General features: G+C 35.6%; 1 protein-coding gene across 1 annotated transcript; it reads left to right on the top strand.

Annotated features, from left to right (window-relative positions):
• Positions 1-10,154: 10,154 nt before the first annotated feature.
• LOC137747484 (GATA transcription factor 5-like) lies at positions 10,155-11,715 on the top strand. The gene is made up of 3 exons (XM_068487599.1): positions 10,155-10,278; positions 10,397-10,732; positions 10,821-11,715. Exons 2-3 carry the CDS (start codon positions 10,409-10,411, stop codon positions 11,490-11,492), a joined length of 996 nt encoding a protein of 331 aa, XP_068343700.1. The 5' UTR covers positions 10,155-10,278; positions 10,397-10,408; the 3' UTR covers positions 11,493-11,715.
• The last annotated feature ends 4,517 nt before the right edge of the window (positions 11,716-16,232 follow it).

Raw genomic sequence — 16,232 nt, 5'->3', positions numbered from 1 at the left:
GTGCACACCAAAAGTACATACTTAAATTACACACGTGTATAAGAGCCATAAAATCATGTAATTTAATAACTTTTATTCAAATGTATAACTTAAATGTGCACCAGAAAAACACTGATAGTAAATAGTTTGGTGAAATTTGGTTTCGAGTTCCAAAGGCCCATGTTAGCACTTTCCAATGCATATAAATTACAGGCCATGTCCATTTATCCAGCCCACAACGTGACGGTACCCTTGTGCCTTTCTGGCTCTCTGTTCATGACTAGGTTGCAATCTGTTTTTATCTCTATTTAAGGATTGCCACGGTCACGCATGTTTAACTTTGAGACTAAATAAAATTTGAAACTACTTGAGCGAACTGATATAATTATTTAACCCGTTAATACTTAGATTAGTTCGCTCAAGTAGTTTGTCATCTCTTTTACAATCAAGTTTGAATCTCGCATTCTATAAATTAGAATAATTTGAAATAAACATCGTCTAATGAAAAAAAAAAACATATTTTTGTAGCATACAAATCCTCTCCATTCTCACACTTTCAGTTTTCCATAATTCCACTGTGCTACCCAACACCCATGCTTTGGGACCACGAATCCATGGAAGCAGAGAGTGAGTCCACCCTCCCACACCTCCCTGTATTATCGTATATCCGAATATGCAAACCGGGTATAGCGTCAGTATGCGGTGTGCTCACGATCGTTCAATTAGTCTAGTGATAATTAATCTTTTATTTTGTTAGAGAACATGTTGAATTCAAATTTCAAGAACGATAGTTGGCGTAAACATGTTAACGGTGAAAACCCATACACAAGAGGAATGTTAACAAAGTTAACACTTTAGTCTTGAGATTACTTACTCCAGTGAAATCCAATTCATGATACCTCATCTTAACCAAGAGAAAAAGTGTGAAAAATAGCATTACTATTAACAGTTGAATCCAATATTTCCTACTAAGAGATAAAAAGATACACCACTTGTATATGAAGAGTTATGGTTAATTCAAAAGGTGTTGAAAAACTTAATAGACCTAATGAAGGAAAGTTTTCTCAGTGTGTTGGTAACACAGCTCGATACACCAAGTGTTATAATAGAATTGGTTAGAAACTTGAAAAAAAATTCTAACCAATTATATTATTACACTTGATATACCAGGTTGTGTTCTTGGCACATTGAAAAATCTTCCCTAATAGAAGGGGAGATTCATGACCTTTTTCAATTGACAAATTATCTATATATATAGGGTGTCTCTACATTTTCATTTAACCTCCCTTCTCCATCACCAGCCAATAAAAAACACACGTTACATCAAACAACTAGTTATTGGACCATATTTTCAATGGATTTGGATCCCCTTCGGATCTAAATTGTGGGAATCATAGGGATCCTCACATCTTAGTTATTCTTCGTGCATCGTGGTGTCAGAACATTTGACTTTTTTTTTTAAAATTAAACACAAATAGTACCTGATGAAAACTGATTGCACGATATACGATGAACGGTTAAGATGTGAGGATCCCTATGATCCCGCCAAAGTGGATCCATAAAGGATCCTCTTCCATTTTCAATTACTTCTAGAGTAGTGTAACATAACCCTATAGTCTAATCTATGTTTAACAACTCAATTCACATATTTGTCTTTCAATTCTTTATTTTATGCTATTTCATTACGCACTTGTCATTCAATTTTTTTTCTTCCAAAAAGAAGACAACCGGTGGCAAGCCACAGTTATCCACCATTTTAGAAGGCTAAAAAGTTTCACAGAGACATTTCAATCACTCCTGATCATAAATTTGATTTCCACACCAACAACGAGATCCTAATATGTCGAGAGTTAATTAATAACTAAAAAAAATAGGTGGGTGGGGTATCTAATTTATGAGGGTATTATGCTTGGAGAGCTTGGTTGGGAACTTGTTTTGGATGGAGCAGAATGAAACCGTAAGGAGAAGGACACCACACTCGGACACTCGACGTGAGTCACCTTCCTCTTCCTCGGAAATTTCACAAGATTCCGTACTTTGTGTTTGTATTTTCACTTCTCCACTTCTCACTTTCCCGTACCATCGTCACACTCAACGACAGGCAACAGGCAACAGCACGCCCCAACTCCAAGCATCCACGAGTTCAGATCTCCTGTGCCAAAATTCTCTCTGCCCACCCTCCGCCTGCACTTTGGTGTTGATGGGTGTCTCTTTACTTGACAGCAAATTAAGCAACTTAACTTTATTTAAATAAAAATTAAAAAGTAGGGATGAGCATTGAAAATAAAATTAAAAACCGTACTTAATATTGAACTGAAACTGGAAAAATTTGAATCGAAACTAGAAAGTTTGAACCGAACCGAAAATTATTGGTTCGGTTTTGGTGGTTCAAAAATCAAAGGTAATGAGATGAATAAAATTAAAACTTTTTTACTTATTTATGTTGAGTGTTCATTTTTTAAGCCCGATTCCAAGTCAATTATTAGTCTAATTTTAATCGAAGGTTGAGTAAATTTAATTTTAGTCCAAATATGTTGAAAGTCTTAGGTCTAGTTTGGGATTTTTTTTTTTTTTAATTGCTTTTGTTGCTCTTCTCGTTGGAGGATTTTACTTTTCTCGTTGAGTTTTTATTTTTGTGTTTTATTTTACATGTTAACAGAGTCAAGTTGTTGTGAAGTGAGTCATCAAAGAAAAAAAAGAAATTATAAGAAGACTCTCTTAACAGTGGGACTTTCTATAAATTCTTTGCTACCTTATATTTTTTGGACAATGTTTTATAATGTTACTACGATAATTGATTTTAAATGGTAAGATGACAAAGTCTATGTAGAATCTCATTTTTAGAGAGTCTCGTTAGCATTCTTCAAGGAAAAAAAAATATACAAGTCAACCATTGTCCCAAGATTAATTTGATTGGAGGGAAAGGAAAAGGATCCTCGTCGAATCCTTTTTCTGGGGACCTTAGGGATCTTGTGACCGTTCATCGTACATCGTACGGTCAGAAATCATTTCAAAATTTAAAATTAAATATAAAAAGTACCTAATAAAAACTGATCGCATGATGTATGATGAATGGTCACCATCACGAAATCCCTATGATCCCCAGGAAAAGGATCTGGCGAGGATCCTTTTCCGGAGGGAAATATCCTTGGTGTTAGTGTCTCGTTGTGTCTTTTGGTAGAGAAATTTTTCAAGGTGACGGGAACACACACCTCACCAATACAGGTAGTGTTCCGGACAAATCAAAATCCCATGCCCCACCCAGCTGCCCATTCTGTGGTTTGCGATATCATTTTTGTAGAAATATTATTTAATTAGAATTGTTCGTACTTTTAATATCTATTATTATTTTGTTAAAATTTATTCGATCTGAATATCGTTAATCATCCATGTGATAGAAAAGGAAGTGATTATTCTTCATGAGATTGTTACTTGTTACCTTAACCTTTAATTTGTTCTACGTCAATCAATAGCTAAGCAGTTTCCATTTTTTTTTAAGTACAATCGACATCATTATTTTTATCTATACAAATGATGATTTGAACTCAAAACGTAATGCGTTGAAAAAAATTGCCGTAACTAATTCTAAACTCTCTCCAAATTCAAATGATTTTTTTTTTTCTAAGAGATCCTAACTCCTAAGTTTTAATGCAGGAGAAATAGTTCAGCCACAAATCAGTATATCATATGTAATAATGTAAGTACTGAAAATAAGTGTTTTTAACTATCTCCACGTATATTATGACACACAATCTACGAGCATGTTTTCAGAAACACTGAGAAACGACAAGAGCCAAGTATATATTGTCTTTAATCACCCAGTTTATCCTTGTTGGGCTCCATTCGCCGAGGAGGGGACGATCTCAATTAAATTGAATTTTGAAGCCCACTCCTTATTTTTTGAAATTACAAAAGAACGTTACCATAATTTGGAATTTTCAAAATTCAAAATTTAAAACCAAAAAAAAAGAAGAAATAATAATGGAGAGAGAAACGACTGATTATATTGGGCAACGTCACCTGTCCAATAGGAAAACGCCACGTGAAGACACGACCCCAGGCGGCTGAAAACGACTGGCGGGAAGTCTCGGAAGCCGGCTCTCTCTTGACTATCCTCGTCTCGTGCATGGTTTCTGCTTTTTACCATTTAGTAAACGTCAACTTTTGGAATCTCGCATACTTATTTGACCGTCTATACCCATTTTTGTCTTTTCATAAAATAAAATTGCTGATTTTAATTTCAAAGTTACCAAACTACCCCTGCCGCTCACGATTATTGCGGTTACCGGCCACTGATGTTACTGAACTTTTATTAAATAGGATTTGGAACACGTGACAGTGAGAGTGGATTTGGCACCAAGTGCAAAAAGGGATTTGAAATAAAATCAATGATTAGAACGATAGCTAAATAAAATTATCAACTTTGGTTCTAATCCAACAGGATCCTCTTGGGATCCTTTTGACGAGGATCTTAAGGATTCGTAAATTGTGTCTGTTCATCGTACATCGTGTGATCAGTTTTTTTCAGATACTGTTTGTATTTAATTTTAAATAAAAATATTTAAAATGATTTATGATCGTATGATGTACGATAAACGAATATAATTTACAGATTCCCAGAATCCTCACAAGAAGATCCGACGATGATTCGGATCGGGTTCTAATTAAATTGGGTCTCACACCATTTGACCTAAATAGATGAGGTGGATAAGTTTAGTGAGTTGATATAATCAAGATTTTTTTTAGTACATTTTTTCGTTGTTTTATCGAATTCACTTGTGCCACAATCATTGTTTGAAATTTTTCCGATGCAGTTAATATTTACGTAAAAATATCAAAAAAAAAAATAAATATGGATTTTCAATAAAACAGTTAAATATCAACGGACCGCTATGTGACATTTTCTAAATTTTTATTTTTAGTTTTTAATTTTTTGAATAAATTTTCATGATTTTTATCGAAAGCAATCAATATCAATATCGATATATTCATCGATATTTTCACAAATTTACATATTGATATTTCCATCAATTCTGATATTTTAAACACTTATTAAATTACATATAACAGAGCAGCCTTGCGCCTGCCTCTTGCTTTTAGGTTCAAATCCACATCTATGTAACTTATGGTAGTTCAGTAAATCACTTTGGAAAGAAAAAAAAACCACCCGTGAGATTAGATTTATTAACCATTAATAATTTAATTAGTAATATCACGTGACAAACTAAAACAACCATAGCCTAATTAATCATTACATTTTACAAGTAAATCAAAACAAAACACAAAACAAACTAAACAATAAAGGACCGACGTGCTCAAATAATATCACATAACAATAAGACAGAAGCACAAAAATTAATTTCAGCTTCGAATTGGAACAAATCCTCGGGTGAGAGCAAAAGAATAAGGAATCATTTGAGCAATTTTTAATAATTTTTGGTTTGTGAAAAGAATCATGAGAGGAGGGAGACTTGGAGACAAAAGCTGGGGCCAGGTCATTGACTCATTGGTACGTATCATCATCAACTTTCTTTGGCTTTGCTTCAAAGCCATGTCTGGATGTTGGTACTCGTACTGCTGTCGTTGAAGAACTTGATCATTGTGGGTTCGTGGATTGGGTTTCAGAAGGGCATCGTATAAATTTGGTCGTACCAAAACGGGCAGGCATTTGATGGATTATAAATTATATTTTAGTTTTTGAGTTTGAGTTTGTTCCTGTCCGCATAAATTTACTGACTGTTTCCATTGCTAAGAAAAATATCTTATTTCATAGTTGGTTCTTTCATAAATTATTGTCCAATTTATGTAGGGAGTGTGATTTTTTGGGGTTAAAACACAAGTACTGGCAATGCATCTAGTAACAATTCATTCATACCTTCTAGAAAAGCGATATTTTTATGAAGATGGTGGAACGAATATAAGGCACTTGTCGATTAGGAATGAAAAATGATAATTCCTCACTGTTTTTTTACTTCTGCATGTTTTTCTTTACTTTTGGTCATTGAATATAATAAATTAATCAATATCAAACATGAGTCCGTAGGGGAAGAAAGATTGTGTGTCTATCATTTCCATTTTTTTTTTTTTTTTGTCAAACATAAACTTCATTGATAGATGAAGATGTTACAAGAGATGTACATAAAAACAAGTTGTAATTACGTCAAAAAGGCCTAAGCAAAGCACATAATGACTTAATCAGACTTAGTCCGTTGGCACAAGTCGTCATCGCCACAGCTTTCGCGCACCTTGCCATTCCATCACTCGGGGCAGTGAATTTACCATCAGCACCAACTAAAACTTAAGGCTCCAAAACAAAATACACATACAAAGCAACCCCAAATTAAAAACAAAACGAATCCCTAATTTCATAACATCCAAGATCCACAACCAATACATTAAATTTCTCCAAAAAACACTCAACCAACGAAGGAAACAACCAAACCTAGCAACCATGTCCACCACTTGAGAACCATCAAACCAACAAAGCAAGTCGACAAAACATAATCAAAATCGCAAAAGGAGGCAGCGTAGAGACCCAAACCACCAAAGTGGTTTTCATATTTTCATATGAGTGAGCGACCACTTACTCTTGAGGTGGGTAGCAAACACAATGGCTAGATAAGTCTTCTCATTCGAAGGCAACCATCTAGCAGGCAATTGGAGGAGTTTGCCGCCTACCCGTAGACCCAAAGGGAGTGGGCGGCGGTTGGAGGGTTTTCTCACAAGCGGCGCAGTATGATTGTTTGAATAACATAAATATGTGTAATAATTCATCTTCTTTCTTCTTCTTCTTCTTCTTCTTCCTTTTTTTTTGTCAAACAATAATTCATAAATTTAAACTCGTAAATCATTTGAGAAGTGATTCTCATATGTTCGTTTTAACTTTTATGCATACCTTTTTATTTTATACATCTTGATTCAAATGATAGAAATAAATATATGGGTCTACAGAAGAAGAAAATGAGTGTATCTCCATAAAGAAGAATTGTTGCCAAACCATTATTAGGATATTTGAAAAAATCAAACTCATCTTTGATACCAACACACCAACGTACCAACCCACAAACGCATTGTTACTCGAAGTCTCCAAGGGTTCTTGTTCTTGTATTGTATTTAACATTGTTCATAGAAAGTGATCATGGTTCTGAAACATGCAGATACGACGTGAATTTATTTTATTATTTGTAAAATATTTTGGCTTGCATTTCGCATCATTGTTCTAGTGTGCAATGTAATATTCGAGAAAAATGAAATGTTAGGGTAAAAGTCAAAAATAATAATACAAGAAGCCTAGAAGGTTTACCTTCTTGCATGATAACTATTAGTTTAATTTGACAGAAAAATCAATTTCAACTCAACCCATAGAAAAACAAATCAAAATCATTCAAAATTATTAAGAAATTTCAAAGAGAATTGTCAAAATGATAGCTTAGCATGCATGGTACGTATGTGCCAATACTGACGATTGGGTATGGGATTAATTAAGTGCATGCTACAAGTCATCTTGACAATGATAAAATATTAGTGTGTAGTTATCAAGTGTATACAAAAATTAGTTCATAAGGAATTGTCTCACTTAAAGAATAATCAAAGAGTAAACATAAAACTAAATAACTTGTCGATGAAGGTAAATTTGGACCGTTAACTAAAACGAAATTTAAATGCGGTCAACTGTATAATCACATTATTCTTTCTTTGTATGCCTTTCTTTCAAATCAATTAATGTTACTTTCCTCAACAAAAAGAAAATAACTACACTTATAATCTCTTTCTTTTCTTAAAATTTTAATCAAAACCTGATGAAAAAGGGTTGTCGAAATCATTAATTTGAAACTATTAACTGAAACGAGATAAAACGATTATCTGCTAAATGCAAACGCATGAAATCTTTTCAAAGTCGTTAATCAAAATGAGATCGTTACGCACATACTCATTTAAAAACTGAAATATAATTTAACGGCTACCAAAAATGTCAACTTTAAACCAAAATCTCAACCAGTTTAGAGAAGATTTAAGTCGCATTGAATTCCGTGGTATGCTCTCAAACGACAAAGTTTTGGTGGGAAAAAAATTAAAAGAAAAAAGAACACAAGCAAAGCGTAATTTAGGGGGTTAAATTGGTAATAAAGCACGAAAACAGACAGCGCGGAAACAAATACTTCAAGTGATTAACCAAGATGAGCGGCGATTAACGCGGTAGGCAAATTATGTAATTTGGGCCAAAGTAAGGGGTAACTTTATTTCTTTGCTTATTAAAGAAGAAAAGCAGAAAGATAAAAGGGAAGGAAAATACAACAAAGGTGGCTGTTTCCTAGGTATTGACGAACCCATGATTTCCCACCAACACCGTGTAATTCTTATCCAAAATTAAATAAAAAAATTAGGAAAAAAATACACTAAAATGGAAGTTAAAAAATATGGGTGGTGTTTGGGGATATGGTGGCCTACCGTATTTTGTACAAAACCCAAACAAGGAGAAGAAAATATATCTGATTCAGTGACACTCGATTTTCGCTTAGTTAGAACATGTTTAAATCCTACTTGTAGTTTCACACAAAAGTGTGAACAATATGTTTCTATAACAAATGTCTGAATAATATGAACAAAACATTGTGACTTGATGTGGATGATTACCGGCTCATTTAAATTATAACATGTAAATTCATTTTCTATTCGTATCCATTAGAGACATTAATCATTACATTTTTTTTAAATATAACAACACATTATGTGATTTGTGTTTGTCATATTAAAAAATTTATGGACTAAGGGCTCGTTCAAAAATACTTTTAAAATGACTAAGGCCATCTCTAACCGAAGGGTCCAGAGGGCCAAAGGGTTGGAAATAGCTCGAAAATCATCTACAACCGAGGACCAGGGCAAAGGGCTTGTGGACCCCACTGGACAAAAAAAGGCCAAAGGGCCAACCGGGCGGCCCAAAACAGCCAGCCGGGCGACCCCGGGTGGGGCCACATGCTGACGTCATATTTGAATTTTTTTTTTTAACAAAATTTAAAAATTCTATTTCTTTTCCTATAACTTTCTAAGTCATTAAACAACATTAAATAACATTAAGTAACATTAAACAACTTAAAAAAAAATTTAACAACATGAAACTTAAACAACATTTTTAAAAACATTTAACAACATGAAAATTATTGACAATCCATAACATTAAATTATTGAGGTAATTTAATTTAAGTAATCGTAATAGTTCAATTAAAATAATAAATTTTGTTTGGCCCTATGGCCCTTAGTTGGAGATAGTTTTTTTTTTTTTTTTTTTTCTTCACAGGGCCATGTTTGGCCTATGGCCCTCTGGCCCATCGGTTGGAAATGGTAAGAAATATGGCTCGGCATTGTTCATTAAAATATTAATTTTTTGGAGGACCATAGGGCTAAAATGAGCTATCTGCCCAGCCTTCGGTTGGAGATGACCTAAAAACGTTTTTGATAAAATTGATTTTGGTGCTTTTGATTAAAGTACTTTTTTAGTACCCACTTGAATTTTTTTTTTTACTAAGAATTGATTTAAAAAATATTTTTATAAAAATCACTTTCAGTAATTTTAAACAAGTAAATAATATTTTTCGATTTAACTGTTTTTCCTTTTAAAAACATTAATTGAAACTGTACGATTTAATGGTACAGAGATTGGATCCATTAAATACTACGGTCTGGTGATATTCCTCTTCACTTAAAAGTGAGAGGTCTTAGGTTCGAATCTCGTGGATGGCGAATTCGATACCAAATTAGGTTGCCCATTGTGTGGTTTAGCTGAACTTTCCTTTCTTTTAGTGTAAAAATATCGATGTATTAAAAAAAATGGTACAGAGATTGGAAATGTATTCAAAAGGGTGTAAATATAGAGAACAATAATGGGGGATGTATAAAGTGTGAGAGTGCACAAAGAATAAAAAGGTAAATTTATTTATTTTTTGAATAAAAGATATTATCTTTATCTATACATATAAAGTGATTAAAGAAGAAAGGTAGGTTTAGTCACATAATATTTTAATAATAATATGATTTAAATTTACTTTTACGAAAATCAAACTTAATATATCACTGAGTGAAAAAATTAAAAGAGATGGAAAAACGAGAAAGAAACGGGCACTTTTAGTAATAGGCCACGGACGCTTTCAGCCCTAATTCAATGCTTTACCAAACTCACCCTCCCCTTTTTATTCCAATTTCATCCCTCACCCCCTTTACTTGTTCTATCCTTTCTTCAACCTCAACCTCTCCCCTCTCTCCTCCTCCTCTGCTCTCCTCCTCCCAACTCTCCCTCCCCAACAGGTACTTAACAAAAAAAAATTGAGATTTCTTTTCAAATTGTATGAAAAAAAACCAAAATAATTGAAGAAAGAATGTTACTTTATTTTGTTTCTGGGGTTTTCTGGTTTTGTTTTCATAGGTTGGAACTGAAATGGAATGCGTGGAAGCGGCTCTGAAGACGAGTATTAGGAAGGAGATGGCCGTGAAGGTGAACGGCCCGCAGGCGGTGGTTTTTGACGACTTCTTGTGGGGCAGCGCCGTCGTCAACGGCCAAAACGCTTGCGACGATTTCTCAGTCGACGACCTTCTCGACTTGTCGAACGAAAACGGGTTCTTTGAAACGGAGGGCGAGGAAGAAGACGATAAGGAAAAAGTCAAGGACTTTGTCTCTCTTTCTCCCCAGAAGCAGAACCAGGAGACGGAAAAGCCCAATTTGTCGGAAAAAAATGAACCGGCGAGCGAACTCAGCGTTCCGGTACCTATTTTTTCAAATTTCCGTGTTCAGAATGGTGTTCGTTACTGCTTTTCGTGGTTTTTGACCAAAAGCTACGTTTTTTTTACAGGCGGACGACTTGGTGAACCTCGAATGGTTGTCTCATTTCGTCGAGGATTCCTTCTCGGAATTCGCGACGGCCCTTCCGGCCGGGTTCGTGCCAGAGAATCCCAAGTCCGAGAAGAGACCCGACCCGGAAACCGCTATCCCGGAAAAGCCTTGTTTCAAGACTCCGGTTCCGGCTAAGGCTAGAAGCAAGCGGACCAGGACCGGCGGCCGGGTCTGGTCACTTGGCTCGCCGTCGCTTACGGAGTCCTCGAGTTCGAGTTCGTCGTCGTCTTCCTCCTCTCCTTCGAACCCCTGGCTCATTTATCCCGCCACCCAGAACCAGGAACCGGGTGAACCGGTCTTGTCCGTGGAGAAGCCACCGAAGAAGCCGAAGAGACGACTGGTGGACGGAAGTTCGAGCCAGCCGCCGCGGCGGTGCAGCCATTGTGGGGTCCAAAAAACCCCTCAGTGGAGAACCGGCCCAAACGGAGCCAAGACCCTCTGTAACGCATGCGGGGTCCGGTACAAGTCGGGCCGGCTCTTGCCGGAGTACCGTCCCGCATGCAGCCCGACGTTTTCGAGCGAGTTGCACTCCAACCACCACCGCAAAGTTCTAGAGATGCGGCGGAAGAAGGAAGGCCCGGGCACCCCCGAACCCGGTTTGACCAGACCTCCGGTGGTGCCTAGTTTTTGATTAGGAAGTAGTTCCACTAAAAAAGGTTGAAAGATTAGTTAGCAAGTAGGGAAGAGAGGACAGAGTGAACCGGGGTTAGATTAAACCCGGTTCTAACAGGCCGAGTTAGTGTACATTTTTTCCGTTTCTTGCATGGTGGTGGGTGCGGTAGGTTTGTAGGGGATGTAACTGATTAGGCAGGAGAATTTACTAGTTTACTTAATATGTACTTAATTTTAAATTATATTCTTTGTCGGTTTAATTTGCTAAATCCGTGTTTTTGTGGGATTTAAACTTAATTTTTCCCTAATTTTTCTCTAATTTTTAGTTTTTTATTTTTATTATTTTTATTTTTTGAGAGGGAAAGGAGGATTTGGTGGTCTAACCGACCCTTTTGAAACCGCTCAACTTTTTTAATTTGGTGGCCGTTGGAAAGCAAAAATGTTATGAAGGAAGCGCGCCACGGGACGAGAGAGAGAAAGGGTCCAAAAACGACATATTTTCAAGTGGCGTAATCTGCACGCAGAATGCTGAATCCTGACCGTTGGATTCGAAAGTGGGCGCTTCGTTTCCTGCAATGTTCTGAAAGAGTTGTAGGAGTTTTGCTTTTTTGGGTTTTGGTGCTGATTTGGAGCCATCCCCATTTCCACAGTGGGTATTTGGACGTAACAATGAACTCATGAGATATTTATCGGCAGGTTTGGTTGTTTGGTCCTGAAATTTTCTTTGGTGAGATAAAATCTGTCCTGGTCCAGTATGTCTTTTTGTGTCTACAATACTTGTCACGAAACTTGGTCTACTCTATAACAAGAGAAACTGTTGAATGGTAAATCTCACATCATATTGAACCAGTGCGGTGTCGAGTGTGAACAAAATGATGATTTGGTCTACCCTCGGCTACATGAAATTTTCAAATGGTTGTCCTACGAATCCACCTTGGGTAACCGAGTCGGGTGAGATCAAAATGCAGAGCAACATGGGGTTTATGATTTTGCAAGAATTGTCTTATGGATGACGTGTTCAAACTCAAGTTTTTCTCCTCAGTAACGCAACAAATATTCTTGTGTTCAATGGCTTTAAAGGCTACAATGTCAGGTGGGTAGAGGTCAGTCGATAAGGCAAAGGCCTTCAACCAGTCACAGGCCATACTTCGGAATTTAAATGAGGTTGCCGCGCGCACACACTTGAGTGGTGACAACCATAATTACCACCAAGCCATGACTCATCATTCCATGTTGGTAGTCTTGTTTACAAGCACACAGAAAAAGAAAAAAGCTCACTAATCCTTTCTTGATTTCAAAACCGATACCCCTTTAAATCAAATTAAAATACTTTGGTTTTGCAATAGGAGTATCATTGAGTAACTACAAAAGTTGCCGGTATTATTATTATTATTTTTTTAATTTGGTCGTAAAATCCATCTCACTGTAGCATTGCTGTCATGAGAAGTGACTTTGAGGAGAATTTATTGATAAACAAGAAAAATAAAATATGTCAAGAGGGACATGAGGCCAAACCCAAACCATTAAAATTGCCGGTATGTTAGCCCTAGCATTAGTTTGGAAGGTAAGAATGATGGAAAAATGGGTCGGAATTAAGTTAGACCAAAAGTTTAATTCTTTTACATTGTAACAAAAAAGTTGTGATATGAGTATGTGTCAATCATTTTATCTTGATTTTATGAGTGTCTAGCTTTGGTTTCTTGAAACAACGAATGTTGTCTAGTTAAAAGTTAACTTTATGTAAAGTTTTTTAGTTGCGGTTAAGTTTTACTACCATTGTCGATCATCTCATATTTTTAACACAATATTTTATAATGTTAATACGTAAATTAACGTTGAATAATGAGATAGTACATAGTTAAAAACATCCTTGACCTTGAGGGATATGATAGGTACATCACTTTACGTTTTTATTTATTTATAAAGAAGATGCATTTACCATTTCATATATATATAATATAATATGTTTGAGTGGGTACTAAAAACTGCAGAGAAAATGTTCAAATATTTAGACCTCGAACTTGCGTTGTTGCTGGCGGGAATAGGATGCCATGTGGGTTTCATATGGAATATCCATTTTACGTTGCGCTTGCCATTTGTCGTCATTACTTGTACATCCATTTGTCCTCAGTCACCATTTATTTTTCTTTTTATTTGTATATAATTTTGGCGCTGGCCGGTTTATAATTTAATGTCACATCCTGACTCGGGTCCCTACTACAATCCGGACTCGACTCTACTGTAGCACGATATTGTCCGCTTTGGGTCTCGACCATACTCTTACGGTTTTGTTTCTGGGAACTCACACGAGAACTCCCATGGGCCAGTACAATCATTTAATTAGACAACAAAGATTAAACTAAGATTAAACTAAGATTAAACTACATATTGTTTTTCTCTCTACATACATAGTAGCACAATCAAGTTAATTGTATTTTTAAATACTATAATATTGAGCTAAATATTGTTTTTTGTATAGCACAATGAGCAAGTTAATTATACATTAAATACTTTAAAATGTATTATTATTAAAAGGAAAATGAGGGTTCAAAACTACTATAACAATTTAGGGAATGGAAAGTTTCAAATTCGGAATGTATGAGTTTAAAACTATTATATTGTGATAGGGAAAATGAGGGTTCGAAACTACTACAATAATTTGGGGAAATAAAAAGTTTTGAATTCGGAACGTATGAGTTTAAAACTATTATATTATTAAAGGGAAAATGTGTGTTCGAAACTACTACAATAATTTAAAAAAGGAAAAAGTTTTGAATTCGGAACGTATGATTTTAAAACTACTATACTTTAAATACTCTAATGTTGAACTAAATATTCAAACCCAAGTCTGCTCATCGGTTGTATCCATCTCATTATTTGAATAATCAGATTCTAAATTCCAAGAAGAAGAAACCACATTCTTGTACTCAAGCACAGACATGACAATCAAGAGTCAAATATAAAGTCTTTTCTTGTTCTCGCATCTTTACAAGGAAATACAATATCCACTAATGTTTATAATATTTATAGCCATTTTTAAGGAATTGCCTTTGCTGGCACTCCATTTTCATTACTTCAATATTTAAGTGTAAATTGTTGCATGCTTACTTATTAGGAACGAGAGAAGTTAAGAATGACGGAAATAAGGATGAGGATTGGATAAGTACTCCCTTTTAATTGTGGAATCTTTACTTTTAAGGCGAGACCGTTGATTTATTTTATTTTATTTTTTAACGTAAATGTATCGTAAGTTAGGAATTGAAATGGTTTACTTTCTTCTCATATACATTCATGCCAGAATAACGCTACTTGAATTTATTGATCACCTTACTGATCAATAATGGCGTATGCAATTTGGATTTGTTGTTTTCTGATCGACTCTCTAATAGTGGTATACTCCACTAACGTACGTGATCAATAATTAAAGTTCAAATAGTATCATAGCAACATTTGCCTAACAAAATCTTGTAGAATTGTGCTTTAAAAAGTTTGGCAGCAGGTGTAAAATCACATGGTTTCTTAGCCATAATAAGCATATGAAAATCGAGACGGGTTCTACCAAAATCAAACTGCCACAAAACCTAAAGATGTACGAAATACCAAGTGTGGGCAAAATGGCATGGAAAAAATTGGGTGCGCTACCAAAATTGTTGAGTGGCAATTACGTGATGACCATCTCCCACCAGTTCCAACCACTCTCAAACGTCTATAATAGTGCAACATTAAGGACGGATGCATTTGTCCACTTGTGTGGGACTTGCACGCCTTCGGGTTTTCTTAGGGTTTTGACCTTCTGATTCTGAGCCTTCCATGCCACAAAAGCTTTACGAAGTATCTTGACGTGCAAAATGAACATGATCATGAGCCAAAAAATGAACAACTGATCAAGTATATATAAGATCATGAGTTATACGTACCCTCTTATTAGATAGACTGACATTCATACAGTATATTCTTGTATCAGATAGAGTAGCATGCATGTTAAGTTGTATTATGCAAAATTGTTTTATGTAGTATATAAACACACAATCAAACAAGAAACTGCGTCAGTTTAACTCTAATTATTTAGGAAGGAGGTTAAGTCTAACAACAATCAGATTATTTGATTGAATAGCACTATGTTTTTCTTTTACTTCCAAAGGCCATAAAAACCAATGATGATGGTGATGCAGATGTGTGGTTAGTAGTAATAAATTAGGTTGATTAAATATATTTATCTATGTTAGAAATAACAACATTCAGTTGTCAAATTTCTGGGCCGGCCTTTCACTCAAAGAGTAGTGATGTGGGGTGCATGGGATGGATTTGTCTCGTGCCCTCCATTTGAAAAATCCAGAGGCAAAAAGCTCCTCTCTCTCTCTCTCTCTCTCTCTCTCCCCCCATTATCTATAACATTCACATGGTGGTAGTGAGGAGTGATTGTGCCCACCTCTCACCCAACTTTTCTTGACCATAATGTTCGTTCAAGAATCACCAGCCATTTGGCGGCCTTGTAGTTAGTTCTTTGCATGTACTATTTATAACTGTTTGCAAATAGGAGTTTACTCATCAGTTCAGCAGCTTCAGCCCCATCCAAATAATGCATGGGTCCTGTTCAGTCTTAATACCAAGTGTTTATCTTTGCTCTCGGACATAGACTTACATTACTGAATTAATAATTTGAATGCATATGTGCAAGTTGATATTTGATTTTGTGTGGTGCCTATCTAGCAAGCCAAGTGGTAAGACTTTTTGGTGGCATGGTGGATACGAAGACATT

The sequence above is a fragment of the Pyrus communis genome, chromosome 10 (genome assembly GCF_963583255.1).
Source record: "Pyrus communis chromosome 10, drPyrComm1.1, whole genome shotgun sequence".
Lineage (NCBI taxonomy): Eukaryota > Viridiplantae > Streptophyta > Magnoliopsida > Rosales > Rosaceae > Pyrus > Pyrus communis.
Note: the sequence above shows the minus strand (reverse complement) of the source record. Positions and strands in the feature narration are given on the sequence as shown.

Excerpts from the sequence above, each read along its gene's own strand:
- LOC137747484 (XM_068487599.1), top strand. The coding sequence starts at position 10,409 with ATGGAATGCGTGGAAGCGGCTCTGAAGACGAGTATTAGGAAGGAGATG. Across the intron at positions 10,733-10,820 it reads CGAGCGAACTCAGCGTTCCG|GCGGACGACTTGGTGAACCT; the intron begins GTACCTATTTTT and ends TTTTTTTTACAG.